The sequence below is a fragment of the Micromesistius poutassou genome (assembly GCF_964030765.1).
Source record: "Micromesistius poutassou genome assembly, chromosome: 8".
Classification (NCBI taxonomy): Eukaryota; Metazoa; Chordata; class Actinopteri; order Gadiformes; family Gadidae; genus Micromesistius; species Micromesistius poutassou.
In genome coordinates this window covers 7,086,423-7,100,571 of record NC_140278.1, presented here as the reverse complement: position 1 = coordinate 7,100,571, position 14,149 = coordinate 7,086,423, and the positions used below count along the sequence as shown (strand labels likewise).

Below are 14,149 nucleotides of genomic sequence, written 5' to 3'. Positions count from 1 at the left end.
TGACAGGTGTTCATCACTGAGAGTGGATCTGTATCTGGACTTGTTATATTTCATCAATGAGAAAGTTGAATGAAACTTGCTAAGCATTTTTCTAATAAAAGTTTTATAAATAAATAAATACAATTATTACTAAGAATTTTTGGGAACTCGCAAGCCACTTATAACCTACATCTTGCCTGCGGGCCACATTATGCCCTCAGGTCTGACCTAGGACGTCCTCAAACATGTTTTTAGGAAATACACTATACGCTGAACATAAAGTAATTACTATTCGTGGAGATGGCTCAGCTCAGACTCATAATTAATCAAAACTACTTGGGCAGAGTGAACACCGAAACCAGATAGCTGGATAAGGCTCGTTGTCTCAGACAATATAAAGATACGATTTGATTACAATCTACCATTTAGTTGTTACTATATGAAACGATAGAGGGCAGCAATGCACTAGCGATGCCTAGCCTTCCCAAGATTTACGATGAAGAAGAAGAAGCCATTTTGGACTGGCGAATTGACAGTGCGGTGTAAACAACACACACACACCGTTTATGTGTCGCCTTGTCCTACTCTTAACGTGACTTCGGTTGGACAGTACATAATGCTTTCCGAAATTGCTTTTATAAAACCAAACTTCACCGTCAGCCGACATGTAACCTGGCTGATGTGTTGCCTTAGAGTGGAGTTGTTCCAGTGAGTGTAGACTGGTTCCAGAGCTCAGTGAGTGCAGACTGGTTCTAGTAACTTAGTGAGTGTAGACTGGTTCCAGAGCTCAGTGAGTGTAGTATACTGGTTCCAGTAAGCCAGACGCGTTTCACAAACGGGGAGAATATGTTGGGGAATTTCCGTGAGCGCCTTCACACGGTGCAGCAGGACTTAACGTCCGGGTAAGAAACGACTTCGCTCTACATCTTCGCCTTCCGTCAACAACACGTTTGATTTAAAAAAAGGCTGCAAAGGATGTTTAGACATTATACACGGTGTGTCAGCCTAACCACAACCCAATATATGATCTGTAACGTTATGTATGGTGATAATACTGTGACTAAAGTAAACCCTACAGCTTGTGTAATTGCTCTCAGGTGATGCTGGTCACATGCTGGATTTCAGCACATGACTGTCTTGGGTTGGTGGCTCTGAATGAAAAACGTTCAAAGTGATAAAACGTTACAAAAAACACATGATAAATCACTTAATCTGGTATTGTGATGAGTAAATATTAACATACTTTTTAAAATTGTTTATCAGATCCAAAATAATTGTTTTTGCTGTGTATTTTTCTTTAATTATTATGAAGAAGATCCTAATTAGTAGTAGTCCTAATTTATTTATAATGCCTGTTTGAAATATTAAGGCAGTGTCTGATGGAAAGTAAAATAATCAACCTTGTTGTCTTCACCCTCCCTTTTTAAGAATCAAGACTTTGGGTGACAGGTCGAAAGATGTCAAGAGAAGACCCAGGTATGCCCGCTATATATATATATATATATATATATATATTTGCTCTTTTGAGTGTTGACATGGGCAAACAGAATATCTGAAATATGCCGTGAGCATACACAATATTTCTCCCAGTGTATTATTTCTGTGTAAATGTCGACACTTCTGTGGTCCTTAGACTCCAGGAGTTCCCTCCTCAGTTCATTGCTGGATTAGAGCTTCTGAACAGGTAATTGTTGATGTACACTTTCACTCACTGTGGGGTTGGATTTTGTGACTCTTCAAATTTGCCTTACTGTGCCTAAATTAAATGGCCACCAAAACTTGAGGACGCAAAGCAGGCTGTGGACTATGAACAGAGAGAGTACCAACTAATGCATGTGTATTGTTGTCATCATCATTTGCGCTTAATGAGGCAGCTATTACCACCTTCTAGTTTTATTATATTTTATAGGTTCCCAATCTGGAGTGTTGGGTTGTACCCCATTTGGCCTTCAGATCAGCTTAGATATTTCTGGTAATTGATAGAAGAAAATGTGTGATTTGCATTGAAATTATTAGTGATATCTATCCAAAACGACCGTCTTCATTTGCACAGCCCTTTCCACACCATCGTAGTTGGCTCAATGTGCTTGAGATCTGAGAAACGTTCGCTAAAGAAACTCAATTTCAGGTAGTCCGGTATTCCGCTTTGTTTGCGAAGGAGCTTTGTCAATCACCCTAACCTGCCAGGTTGCCAATTATATTTCCAAATAAACCTCCATTAACAAACATTACCATTACCATTGTTTCATCAAAGAACATCTTGCTTTCTAATTAAACGTCAGCTTAAATATTATTATGTAATGAATGTGTGTCTTTGTGTAGGTATGAGGAGAACTGGGTAATCCTCCATAGAAGAACCAAGGAATGTGCTCAGAATGCAGAGGTTTGGGTTATTTCACTACCGTAGTCTCTGTCTTATGGTCTCTTATGGTTGTGTAAAGATGTTTAAGGGTACACCTCTCTCTGTCTCCCAGGCTCTGGATGGGGATGTGGTTATGCTGTCAGCTCACTGGGAGAGAAGGAGAACAGCAATGTCACAGATGCAGGAGCAGATCCAGGGTCTACCGGGCTTCATTGACCAATTGGAGACGGCTTCAGGAAGGATAGGTAAGTGAAGGAAAAGGAGGGAATCAAAAGGTTTAAGTAAGTAAGTATTCAAAAGTGTGAGATATGAGGCTAATATTGAATAATTATCATGAAATATGAATATCTTAAAGGGGTCTTACTTAGGTAAGATCTGACAGTAGTAAAGAGAGCAAGATTCAGAAAATAAACGTCTCCCCCCCCCCGAGAGAATAGCAGGAGAATACAATGATGTGGGTTGTATCTAGTGGTGCAAGTATATCCAATATCTCGATTTAGTTACTTAGTTACTTACTTACGTAGCTCAAATCTTCCTAAAGATGGCCACTTGTGTATTTTCTTCTGTCTACAGCACATTTAGAAGCAGACTTTGAAGAAATGGAGAGCAGGCTTGCCTACCTGGAAACCCTGTGCTCTCAATGTGACCAGCAGAGATTTAAGCAACATCACATTAACCAGCTGGAGAAATATAAGAAAAAGAAAAGGTACTGTCTAATAAATAATTGCGGTGAAAAGAGCAGTTTAATTACATTTTAAATGAAGGACAAAATATCTAACAACTTCTGCCATGTGTTTGGTTTTTTTTAATAGGAAAGAGCTGGAGGCCCTGAAAGGTGAGATGTCAATCATTAGTATTGTGACTTTTTTCTATTATTTCTAATGGGTTGTGGGCTAAAGCTACCCTGGAAATCCAGAGTTCTGGCGAGAGCAAAATTTGAATTTGCTCAGCGAGTCACTCTGGAAACTACCAAAATTTTGAACCGGCATGAGAGAAGTCTGGCAGCATTGTGTTCGAAACCAAACCGACCTGACTCCAGCATTAAAAATGTTGAAAGATGATCCCTGCCCTGCGAACAGATAACAAATAAATGCCATTATTGTGATATGAAACCACTTGGCGTAATCAGAGTGTCACTCTACACCGCTTTTAGCTCTCCAGTGTAAACTGGGACGAAGGGATGATGACTCTCATGATGGGAATGAGAGCGACCACTTCCAATGGTTGTCTTGTTCTTCCAGAGGAGCTGGACTCTGACCACGCCCGGAAGGTGGCAGAGCTGGAGCAGGCGGCACAGCACAAGCTGAAGGAGCAGCAGAAGATCCACGAGGAAGCGTTCAAACACGACATGCAGCGCTACCTGTCAACGGGGTACCTGCAGCTCCAGGGTGAGGTTCAGACCGGGAACTCGGCCTGTGTAGAGGATCCCGATGCTCAGGTCACAGACTAGGAAGCAAAGCCCATCGAGGTTGTGGTATTGTTAAAGGTGACATATTATACCACTAGGTGATTAGCTGTTAAAGGCCGGTTTGAAAATCTGCCTCTTCTGACATCACAAGTGGGCGTGTCCATCTAGATGTGTGCTGGACAGATCAGTCTACCAGCCTGCCCACTGGACTGTAGCAAACGTTGCTCCTCTATCCGTCATACTAGGTTCTAGGTGGAAACGCCCACTTGTGATGTCAGAAGAGGCAGATTTTCAAACCGGCCTTTAACAGCTAATCACACTCACACCTGGTGGTGTAACATGGGACCTCTAACAACACCACGACCTCAATGAGCTTTGTTTCCTCGTGGTATAATATGTATAATATGTCACCTTTAACACATCTGTGTGTGTGTGCGTCCTGTTGTACAGAAGAGGTCAGCGGCGGCCAGGTGTGTGCCCTGGATCAGCTGCTGGTGACCGACACGTCAGACCAGGAAGCTCTCGATGACTTCCTCAATTCAAGCGCTAACGACGCCCGCAGCCGCACATCCTCCCTTACCTCGGGTGAGCCCGACCTCTTGTTGATTCTAACGTTCGTGCTAGGGTGTTTTCCTGTGTGTGTTTTCTATGCTTCACTTGCGTACAGTGAAGCATGGAGCTGGGAAGGCGCGTCCCTCCCCAGATGATTTGAATTCACTCATAGCAGAAGATTTACTTTACATCCTTTTTATGAGGATGTAATGTATGTAAGGAACTTAATGTTGCTGTAAAGGCTATAGAAAGTACAAAATGTTTTTTTTTTAATGATTGTAATGTTTATTTTCTGTATTGCGAGATAGATAATTACACTACCCAGAAACCATGGCGGTCCTACAGGTCCTGCTAGCTCAGTAGCCTCTAGTCTATGGAGGCTCGTAGCGGCTCGCTCCCAGCGCTCACTTTTCATCAGACTGAGCATGTCTTTCAATACTTTCAATGCCCTTCACGGGATTGCAATCATTGATTGAATTAAATTTATACTGGCACGCTCAAGATAAAAATAGAAGAATAATATAAGAAAATAAGAGAATATTTTTTTTCCATTATATAATTAACCATTTTCTGGTTGTTTTGCATAGATTTTCAGGCCGATAAATTAGATGAATATTATCTCCTTTCTCGGGGTCGGGTGCTCTAACTATTCCTCCCTGGTGTGAACAGGACCAGACGTTGAGTCCTGGTCTTCAGAATCTCTGAGGGTCTCCACTGGTCACGCCCATCCTGCCAATGAGCCGGATGATGAGGCCAGGCTCAGCGAGGAGTTGTCTAGTGAGGACAGCGACATCCCTCCGGTCCAATCAGACGAGGAGGACATCCCTCTGGTCCAATCAGACGAGGAGGACATTCAGGCAGACACATTGTTGGCTGTTCTGCCAGAGGATGGTTTGCCAAGGAGCTCTGATGAAAGTGACTCTGCTGGGGATCCAACCACTGGGTAGGGTACTGGAGACCCAAGCAACTTAAAGGCTATTCCGTTTGTGGGTCTGCGGCCTGCTACAGACTAAAATCCCTCAAAGAGAAAAATCATGCTAGGCTGAAGGTACACTGAATTGCAAGCCTTTAAAGAAAATGCTTGCTTCCCCAAGTGCAGTCTAAATGGGAAAACACTGTTAACAAGTATTAAAGTTTGTAGTTATTAGGCCATTATGTGGCCATTCTGCAAATATTACAACATTTAGTCACCAAACTCCATATCAGTTGATTTCTGGAATTGGAAAACCCAAGCTATAATATTTTGCAAACCACCTACTACTGCTCTCTATCCAGAACATGGAGGATATGGATCTCTGCTTATATGAGATCTATGGCTGTTTTATTATTAAATAACTGTATGCAATAACCCCTGATGCTGTGTGTGTTTGAGAGGTTCTGAAAATAAACTGCCAACAATATTTATGTTTATGTTTACCTGCTTGTGCTTGCCTAGTGCCAGCGGAAAATTGCTTTTTCTATTACCATAGCAAAACACATGGTCTACTGTCGGATAAGCAATTGATCACTTCATAATCCACATCTGTATAAAATGTCTTCCCATATGTATGCTGTAGCACCACTTATAGCACTTGCCCTGTTAAAGCATGAACCAAAATGCGTTGCTTATCTACATTCCATTGCATAGGAGTATGACTAGATAAGGCCATCAGTGTTCAGGTTGGTGTTATTTGCACAATGCATGTTGATCAAAATCATGAGTGTTTTATAAAGATGACTTACCTTTACCCCTCCTAAACTTTACTTTACTCCCGACATCCACCATTGCCTGGCTACATTATATACGTACGTTTATGACCTCTGTTCAATAAATGCAAATAGAATTAACGAACAAAACCAAACTGCTTATGGTGGTAATACATCAATAAACAATAGGGGAAAAAAGTGTTTAATTTCAAAGAAATTACCTTTATTTAATTGCTTGTGTGTACTTTATTGAATGTGTGTACTCGCCTACGCCTCAATTAGATAAAAGTATTGCAGCAAAATACAATCAAAAGAACACATTTGTTTTTCGTGCTCATACTAGATCACTTTTAAGACAGATTGTGCAAGATGTGTTTATTTGAGACAGACAGCTATCACTTAATTTCAATAATTTATTTACGGTGAGCGACATTAGACATTTATATTTGAAAAAAACGTTTTATAGTTTAATCAAAGTACACATTTCTACTCTGTGATGTAAACACTGTTTGTGTGTCAATGTTGAGGCTTGAGATTTTTTTCCTTTAGAAGGTATCTTGTAAATTCCCATGACTAAAAGGTAAACAAAACTAAACAGGCCAACTTGTACAAAGGACAATCAACGATGGACATATGGAGTTGAAAGTGGTTTGATTAGTATGATTCCTGTTTATGTTATATATATGTTGCCCTAAAGGCAACAAACCAATGCATCAATCTAAAGTCAATAGTCAGTCTATTGCTAATATAATTCTAACATAACTCTCCCTTTCCTCAGTAGAATGCCGTTGCTTACAGGAATTCAATTTAATTGACCTGTAATAGCTGTTGTTATTTCGAATATTCAAGTAGAATGTATGAAAGATCAAGTTAAAAGATTTCCGTAGAATGTGTTTTTGTATTAAATATTTTGTTTCAAATACTTATCTACATCCTTTGTATTTGACTCATGTGCCTTTCCCTTTCACATGAATTTTAATTTAAAAAAGAATTAAAAGCTTGAGTCCAAACAGTGTATTATGTTAGATCAAGTTATGCCCAAAAAATCGTTCTTTACACGTCCAATTAGTCTCAAATTGACTGGTCACCAGAAGAACACAGATAGTAGCTGCCATTGAACAAGAAAAAGTAGGATTTGAGAACAGGCGCAACCAGTTTACATGCAATTCCATATTATCACTTACAAATCAGTGTTCACTACAATACCCCCAAAAGTATGAGGCAAAGGGGACATTGCCATGTCGTATAAAGCCTCATCTGACAAGGGATGCATGGCAACACTACGGCTTCAGGTTCCTAGGGCTCGTCCTGGTCTTTGCGACAGAGGTAGAAGGCTTTATTGGCCATTTGGAAGTGGTGTTAGGATTCCTGCCGTTTGGTGCATTGCCCTTTGACAAGTTCTTACTGAAAGCATTTAATGACTCCTTAGAGGTGCCCCAGCTGGTATTGTCGAAGGGACAGCTGGCTGGAATTGTGAACTTGTTTGTGCTGTTAAGATTTGGATTAGCACCCTTGGTAGAACAGTTTGTTCTTTTACCTGAATCTACACTGGTATACGTTAACAATGTATTAGCAGCATTAGCCTTGGCAACAGCCGCTCTGGTGACAGTCCGTGTAGGTGGTGCTGGTTGAGTTTTTCCCATTGTGGGTTTGGCTGGGACTGAAGGTACGTTGCTGTTGTCCTCTGCGGAGTGGTTGACGTGGCCTTGACACAACACAACCTCACTAGCGTCGCTGGAGCTCCTGTGATCTGCCTCACATGTCATTTTCCTGCTCCTCAATTTGTCCAGACTAGCGCAGCCCGGAATCGGTTGTTCGACCTTACCGAGATGACCGCTGACTTCCTGCCCATCTGTTCCTAACTGGTGTTGACAGATGTTCTTCCCGTCCTCACTGAAAAGACCGGCACAGTCTTCACCAACCTCCCCGGCGTCCCCGTCCATCCCGCTCATACATATTGTCCCCCGTGTCGACACAATTTTTTGCACCTCCTCCTCCTCCTCCTCCTCCTTGTGCCTGACGCTGACCTCCGTTGCGGACGCTGCTTCACCGGCTCCGACACTGCGGTCGTGCCTCGTCTCCTTTTTTGGCTCCTTAGGAACAAACCCGAGCCTCTCTCGGAGGACCTGGCTGCCGCGTTGAATGCCCTGCAACATGATCTTGGAGTCTTTGTGTTGCTGTGTCCGGCCGTTCCTCAGGTTGTTGCTGTTTTTGTTTGGCATTGCAAATAGAGCGTTTAAAATATTAAGACCGGTGTCTGGCGGAAGGCCTCTCATTCTCCTGGACAGTCTCACAACCCCAGAATGCTCGCTGACGTGCTTGTTCGGGTGCCTCATAGCTGAGCTATTAGCTGCTGGTTTTGCATATAGCATTCTGTTCGGGCCTGGTGTTTTGACCGGGGTCCTGGCAGAGTTCTCCCCTGAAGGTTGGGAACATGCAAGGTTCCTGAGTTGGCAATGGTGAACAGAAGCAATTCTGTGGTTGCAAGCGCCATGCTGGTTCTGAGGAATTCTGTGATTTGTGTATGTTTTTAGGTTTCTACGGGTAATGTGGTGTTTAATGCTAACATGGTGCCTTCTGGGCAAACTAGTTTTGCTCTCCCTAGAATAGGGTCCGGAACGTCTGCTGCTATTGGTTGATTTTGACTTGATGGATGGCGCTTGTAGTACATAGGAAGTGTGTTGATCAGAGAGCCCAGTCACCATGGCAACCTATGACACGAAGAGCAAAAATTAAGCACTTCAATTTCTTTGTGCTCAGCTTAAGCGAAAACTGAAATGTTCCATTTCTGCAAAACTGTAATGGATACATTTTAGTTAGTCTATGATTGGACAAACAAAATATTCTCTTCAAACTGTGGTGGAGTGTGTTTTAAAGTTTAGGGAGGTGAGTTTAGTGGTGGTAAAAGAGCAGAGATTGCTGATTGCAGCTTCAAGGAAGTTGTTAGACTTCTAATTGTAGTGTAGCCAATCAACATCAGAAAGGTCAACATCCTGCCATCAAACCACCCCTGTCCACCATGAATTGCTCTTAGCCTTAGAGGCAACCGTGTTTTCTTTGTTAAAAAGCTTATCCACTAAAAGACTTCAGATGGCCTCGCTACTTTGGCTACGTAAGAACTGCCAAGAATATTCTTGTCCTGACGTACGGTTAACTGTTGCAGTCCCCCTCACCTGCAGGGAGAGCTGGCGAGGTCGCAGGACACGAACCGGCTCTCTCTTCCTTCTCCCCTCGACTCTCCCCCCTGCCCTCTTCTCTCTTCCACCTTTCCCCCTGGGCTTCCCCTCTCCTTTCCCCTCCCTCATCTTCCTTTCCCTTAGGCTCAGTTTCCTTGGAGCGAAGGAGGCGGCGGCGGCGTTGGAACACAGTCCGTATCTCTGCTTGCCAGCGGCCTCCGCGTCTCCGGCCCCCCGGAGGAGCAGGGCCGTCACCCCCAGCCTCCTCAGCGGCCTGGAGGCCATGCCATGGCGGGCTGCGGGATAGGGAGGAACAGACTCAAGTTAGAGCGAGAGGTTTTAAGGTCCCTTCGAGTCACATCGAGCTGCAGATCTGGAACTGAAGTAAACTCGCTGTCGACTCGGTAAGGGTGGCGTTGCTTGTTACCGGTACCTGATACCTTAATCTAATACCAGGGTTTCCCACGGCACGTAACAGCTTAGGCGGCCGCCTAAAGCAACACACGTCTGCTGCCTTAACTATGACATAGTTTAATTGAAAATATTATACAAAAGCATAAAATAATCCAACTTCATTCACTCTCTGTGTATAGATCAGGCTGCAGGGAAACAGTCTGACAGCCTGCATGAAAATAAGCATAAATGGTCCACCTGAACCCCACCACCTTAACTAACACATTTTCTGCCCTAAACCCTAAAATACCTTAATCTCTAGCATGATGCATAATCATTACAATTTCAAAACAAATCTGGTAACAGGCACAATTATTTTTAGTTCAGTGAATCTCTCTTATCAGAATAGAGAGAGATTCCAAAAAGATAAAAGTGCTATTTTACTATTGTTGACATTTCTGGCAAGAGCGAGATTTGTGCTGACAGTAAAGACAAGTTACCTTTTCTCCTGAAGGCTGTAGTCCTGCTTTTCTCCGTCGTCCGCCCTAGACTGCTGGGAAGACATGAAGTGACAGTGGACTCCTTTTTCCGGCAACTACCTAGGACGGCCATGCTGTTCGGTAATGCCACAGAACCTGTGGAGAAAGAGAAATACAATGCTAGAACCAAAGCAATGGGAGTCTAAATAGCATTGGCCTTTTCTAATGCAATGTGTGTATTCAGATTAAGGCTGTAATTACGATTATTTCCATAGTAATTGATTGTCCCAATTGCTTTACTCAAGATGGAAATGGAAATGCATTTATACACAAACATGTACACAAAATAAACATAACAAAAATTTCCATCTATAAAGTGGAGCAAAAAGAGTTTTTGGTGTTAATAATAACTGGTATGTGCGTGTGTGTGTGTGTGTGTGTGCGTGTGTGTGTGTGTGCGCACACCTCTCAAACAAAGAAAAGAAAGAAAGTCTTCTGTTTTGGGACGGCGTCTCGTCAGGCAGCTGGAGGTGGGAGAGCTGTGGTTATGTGTGGAGGAAGACGACACAAAAGGTCCTGGAGAACTGGGAGGAGAATGTGCAAACTTTCTCTGAGCCTGAAGCTTCGGCCTGCAGAAACACACACACACATACACACACACACACACACACACACACACCCGCGTGTGCACACATGCACGCACACACACATACATATATACACACACATACACACCGGACACATGCGCCCATTCTAGTAGGACACCTTAGTGTAATGTGTACGACCACATGAGTTCAGGTGGTAAATGTGAAGGAAGAAGGAAATTAATATCAAATTGTACGTTTGAAGATAAGTTGAAAGGTTGTGTTGTCGTTGGACACGGTCCTTTCAAGAGCAGCACAGGTTTGCCCAGATCAGTACCGTTTTACATGGTGTTTTCTGTTCCAACATCCGACTCAAAGGATTTATCTCTATAGCTAGAAGGGTTCCTATAACCTCAACACCTATTCAGGAGGCTTCCTTGCTAGGTACCTACTCAGGAAGCTTCCTTGTTAGATACCTACGTTGTGAAAGCGGTTCAAAGTGACAAAGGAAACAGCACATTGACAAAAATAGTCACGTTGGGTGTTGGTCTATCGACTATGGGCAGTGATGTCAAAGTCACTATGCTAGCTATTTTTAGCTATGCTAAACATTTGTTAAGTGAAGGAAACAAGGCGGTTAAAAGAAAACGTTACATTGACAAATAAATGTATTATCTTACACAGTCTTATGGGCCATCCTACACCGACCTAGGAACAGAGTCCGATGCTTGCTTGAAATGTAGGTACCTGGTTAGGGTGTGTCCTATGCTAGCTAATGAACAGGGCGGTCATACATCGCCATGTTACCTATATCTGCCACTTGTGTCTGAAGCATTCTCGCAATAGAGACACAGTGGTACCATATACCGTAGCACGTCTGTAGAACACAGCAACAAATGTTTTGGAGCAGCTCACCTCTGGCTGGCAGGGTCATCTCTACCATGACCCATGTTGCCGTGATGATGCTGATGATAGGCCTGTAGGGTCAGTCCCTGTCTTTCATTGGTGGATAGCAGGGCTGGACCCTGTCTTGGAGCACCTTGTATGGAGAGAAAAAAGTATGTCATGTATTATGTTTTCTTAAATTTGAATGGCACGTCATGACCAATGCATTAATAAAGTAATTTGAATCAAAACATATTTGCAGTTGATAACAGCCAATATAATTGGCTAATACCGTAATTGTAATCAGTGTAGAATAGTATTGTAATGTATATGTTGTCCAATAGGTCAAACATTGAATACAACATCAAAACAATATGACTATACACAGCAAAATCCAATATGACTATCTTTCTTTTGTTGATTTTACCATTGAGGCGAGTGGTAGGTGTGTGTGACCTCAGAATCCTGGTGGGGACCGTGGATGTGCTCGGCACGACACGCGCCTCGTTTAGCCCTTCCTCACATTTCCCCGGGCTCGTGTCCCGTGGGGTCGGCGAAGCTGTGCGCTGTGGCTTAGATGTGTTCAAAAAGGCGAGAAGGCTTTGGGCTTTGTGTGAGCGCAGTGTTCTGGGCTGAGCGGGCGGACCGCTCGGTAACGAGTGGCTGTCTTCTAGCGCGCCTGTCGTCTGTCTAATGCGTGAATCCTTGGCTGCTGGCAGGACCTCGACGAGCATCTGCGTGGCTTGAAGACCGTGGCGTTTGCCTTGGGTTGAACAGGTGTCCGGGGACATCTGTGGTGGCGTAAGCTCCTCTTCCTTGTTGTTTTCCAGCGTGTGTGTTTGCCAGCGACCCTGCTTTGGATTTGGCACATCTTGGGAGACAGGTGTCTTGTTTTTTGTGCGTGCGTGCGACCTCGGCTTCGGCCGTGTTTTCCTCTGCTGATCCTGTGCTGTGGCCCCTGGTCTGGGTCCGTGTGGCCCCTGGCTGCTGGGGCGCCTTGCGTCCCTGAACTCCTTCAGGGACAGGAAGAGAACCTTCTGGACCATGCGCTCCTCGCACCACGGCATCCCGTCACTGACGTCCTGCGAGCACACACACACACACACACACACACACACACACACACACACACACACACACACACACACACACACACACACACATCATGTTCCATTAAGTGACCACTTAACTTCATGTTGTATAACACAGGCTAAGACATACAGTTAGGTTTTACTTTGGGCCCGCGGATTGTACTCACATATCTCTTCCGAATGATTTTTCGTTTTGGCCTGTCCGTACTCATCCTGCAGAGGGAGTGGCAACTTTCCCTCTATACCAGGCCTCCACCACCTGTTCTCTGTCCACAGGACCGCGATCCTGACTATAACAGCTCTGCTCCACAGCACAAAAGGGGAGAAATATGAAGAATTTAAATAGGCAACAAAAGGAGCCCTATTGTTGAGGCTTGTCTATCTATCCATCTCTCTGATCTGTCTGTCTGTCACATAGTCCTACTCGGAATCTTTTTAGATCTACAATTATAACATATTATAACATACAAATTTTGATGGGGAAAATATCACGTTGCACCCTTACAGCGAACAATGCATCCGACTTCGGCTATGGAAATACGTTTAGGCCGTCAACGGTCTACTTGTTAATCAAACAAAACGTTTGTTCATGCACAACAACCAAGGCAGGGCTATGGCGAATTGGTGAAGTACTTGAACGCCTATTTGTGCCTAGTCTATTATTTTCCCTTTCAGCGTCATGTCAATTCATGGTCTACAACTCCCTTGCTATCACCATCATGCCGTCGCCAGCATCACTGTCACCATATCAACCAGGCAGTAGAGTTACACAATATGAATAGAAAGCTATCTCCGATTAAAAAAAAATCTATTAACATCGGGCTGGACTCCCCTTTAAACACTCCCCTTTAAAATGGCACAAAATGTTTCGGACGAACTGCCGATGTGCACCGTCGGACCGCCGGCCCACATTGAAGGTACTGTAGTGTAGCTAGCGCAAAAAAGCAGATTATATTGAGGTACATACCTAGTGCGGGGGGTCGGATACAGTGTCACGTCATGATACAACCACATGCAGTACGGCTGGCTGTACGGGGTCTTTCATCAGTATCTGCCACGCTGGTAGAACTGCTACATGGGCGCACTACTGGCCTACACTATCCCTGCAGGCGGAAGGATTCGGACCCGCTGTAAGGGCCGACCGAACGGTCACCGGACCGCACCACAACGACTCGCTTGATTCACACGACCGTCCAAAAGTGCCAGGGAACTGGCCGCATGGCTTCTTCAGCCAACCTGCTAGTTGTTCCCTTCCGTGCAGAATCCCATGGTAGTTCGTGCTCGAGCGTGGCTGCTCAACGGAGCGTGTGTGTGTGTGTGTGTGTGTGTGTGTGTGTGTGTGTGTGTGTGTGTGTGTGTGTGTGTGCGCGCGCGCCTGTGGTTGTCGGCGTGCGGGTAGTGGGAAGGGGGGGGGGGGGGGGGGGGGGGGCTGATGAACGCATGAATGGGTAAATTAGTTGGCCTGCCCTAGGTTAACATTCCGAAAGGATATCGGCACTCAAATGAATAAAGTTTAGGCCTACTTATTATCAGGAGTAGGGTTATAAAATCCTA

At 44.1% G+C, this 14,149-nt stretch overlaps 2 protein-coding genes across 2 annotated transcripts; one reads left to right on the top strand and one right to left on the bottom strand.

The window, feature by feature from the left end:
- Positions 1 to 537: 537 nt before the first annotated feature.
- dtnbp1a (dystrobrevin binding protein 1a) lies at positions 538 to 6,073 on the top strand. Its single transcript, XM_084471461.1, has 10 exons — positions 538 to 881; positions 1,408 to 1,455; positions 1,613 to 1,663; positions 2,302 to 2,362; positions 2,454 to 2,586; positions 2,915 to 3,047; positions 3,154 to 3,176; positions 3,583 to 3,729; positions 4,200 to 4,334; positions 4,971 to 6,073. Exons 1-10 carry the CDS (start codon positions 826 to 828, stop codon positions 5,246 to 5,248), a joined length of 1,065 nt encoding a protein of 354 aa, XP_084327587.1. The 5' UTR covers positions 538 to 825; the 3' UTR covers positions 5,249 to 6,073.
- A 745-nt stretch (positions 6,074 to 6,818) lies between these two features.
- Positions 6,819 to 13,831, bottom strand: LOC311351341 (uncharacterized protein). Its single transcript, XM_084471460.1, has 8 exons — positions 13,563 to 13,831; positions 12,763 to 12,896; positions 11,932 to 12,586; positions 11,535 to 11,658; positions 10,501 to 10,664; positions 10,057 to 10,191; positions 9,161 to 9,459; positions 6,819 to 8,698 (listed from the first exon to the last, which is right to left on the bottom strand). Exons 2-8 carry the CDS (start codon positions 12,805 to 12,807, stop codon positions 7,268 to 7,270), a joined length of 2,853 nt encoding a protein of 950 aa, XP_084327586.1. The 5' UTR covers positions 12,808 to 12,896; positions 13,563 to 13,831; the 3' UTR covers positions 6,819 to 7,267.
- Positions 13,832 to 14,149: the final 318 nt, after the last annotated feature.

What these genes read in the sequence shown, in the direction of transcription:
- LOC311351341 (XM_084471460.1), bottom strand. Translation starts at nt 12,807, where the DNA reads ATGAGTACGGACAGGCCAAAACGAAAAATCATTCGGAAGAGATAT. An exon ending in GATGACCCTGCCAGCCAGAG is followed by an intron (nt 10,665 to 11,534) that starts GTGAGCTGCTCC and finishes GTGTTTCTGCAG; the next exon opens with GCCGAAGCTTCAGGCTCAGA. An exon ending in TTCTTTTCTTTGTTTGAGAG is followed by an intron (nt 10,192 to 10,500) that starts GTGTGCGCACAC and finishes CTTTCTCCACAG; the next exon opens with GTTCTGTGGCATTACCGAAC.
- dtnbp1a (XM_084471461.1), top strand. Translation starts at nt 826, where the DNA reads ATGTTGGGGAATTTCCGTGAGCGCCTTCACACGGTGCAGCAGGACTTA. An exon ending in AATGTGCTCAGAATGCAGAG is followed by an intron (nt 2,363 to 2,453) that starts GTTTGGGTTATT and finishes TCTGTCTCCCAG; the next exon opens with GCTCTGGATGGGGATGTGGT. An exon ending in AGAGCTGGAGGCCCTGAAAG is followed by an intron (nt 3,177 to 3,582) that starts GTGAGATGTCAA and finishes TTGTTCTTCCAG; the next exon opens with AGGAGCTGGACTCTGACCAC.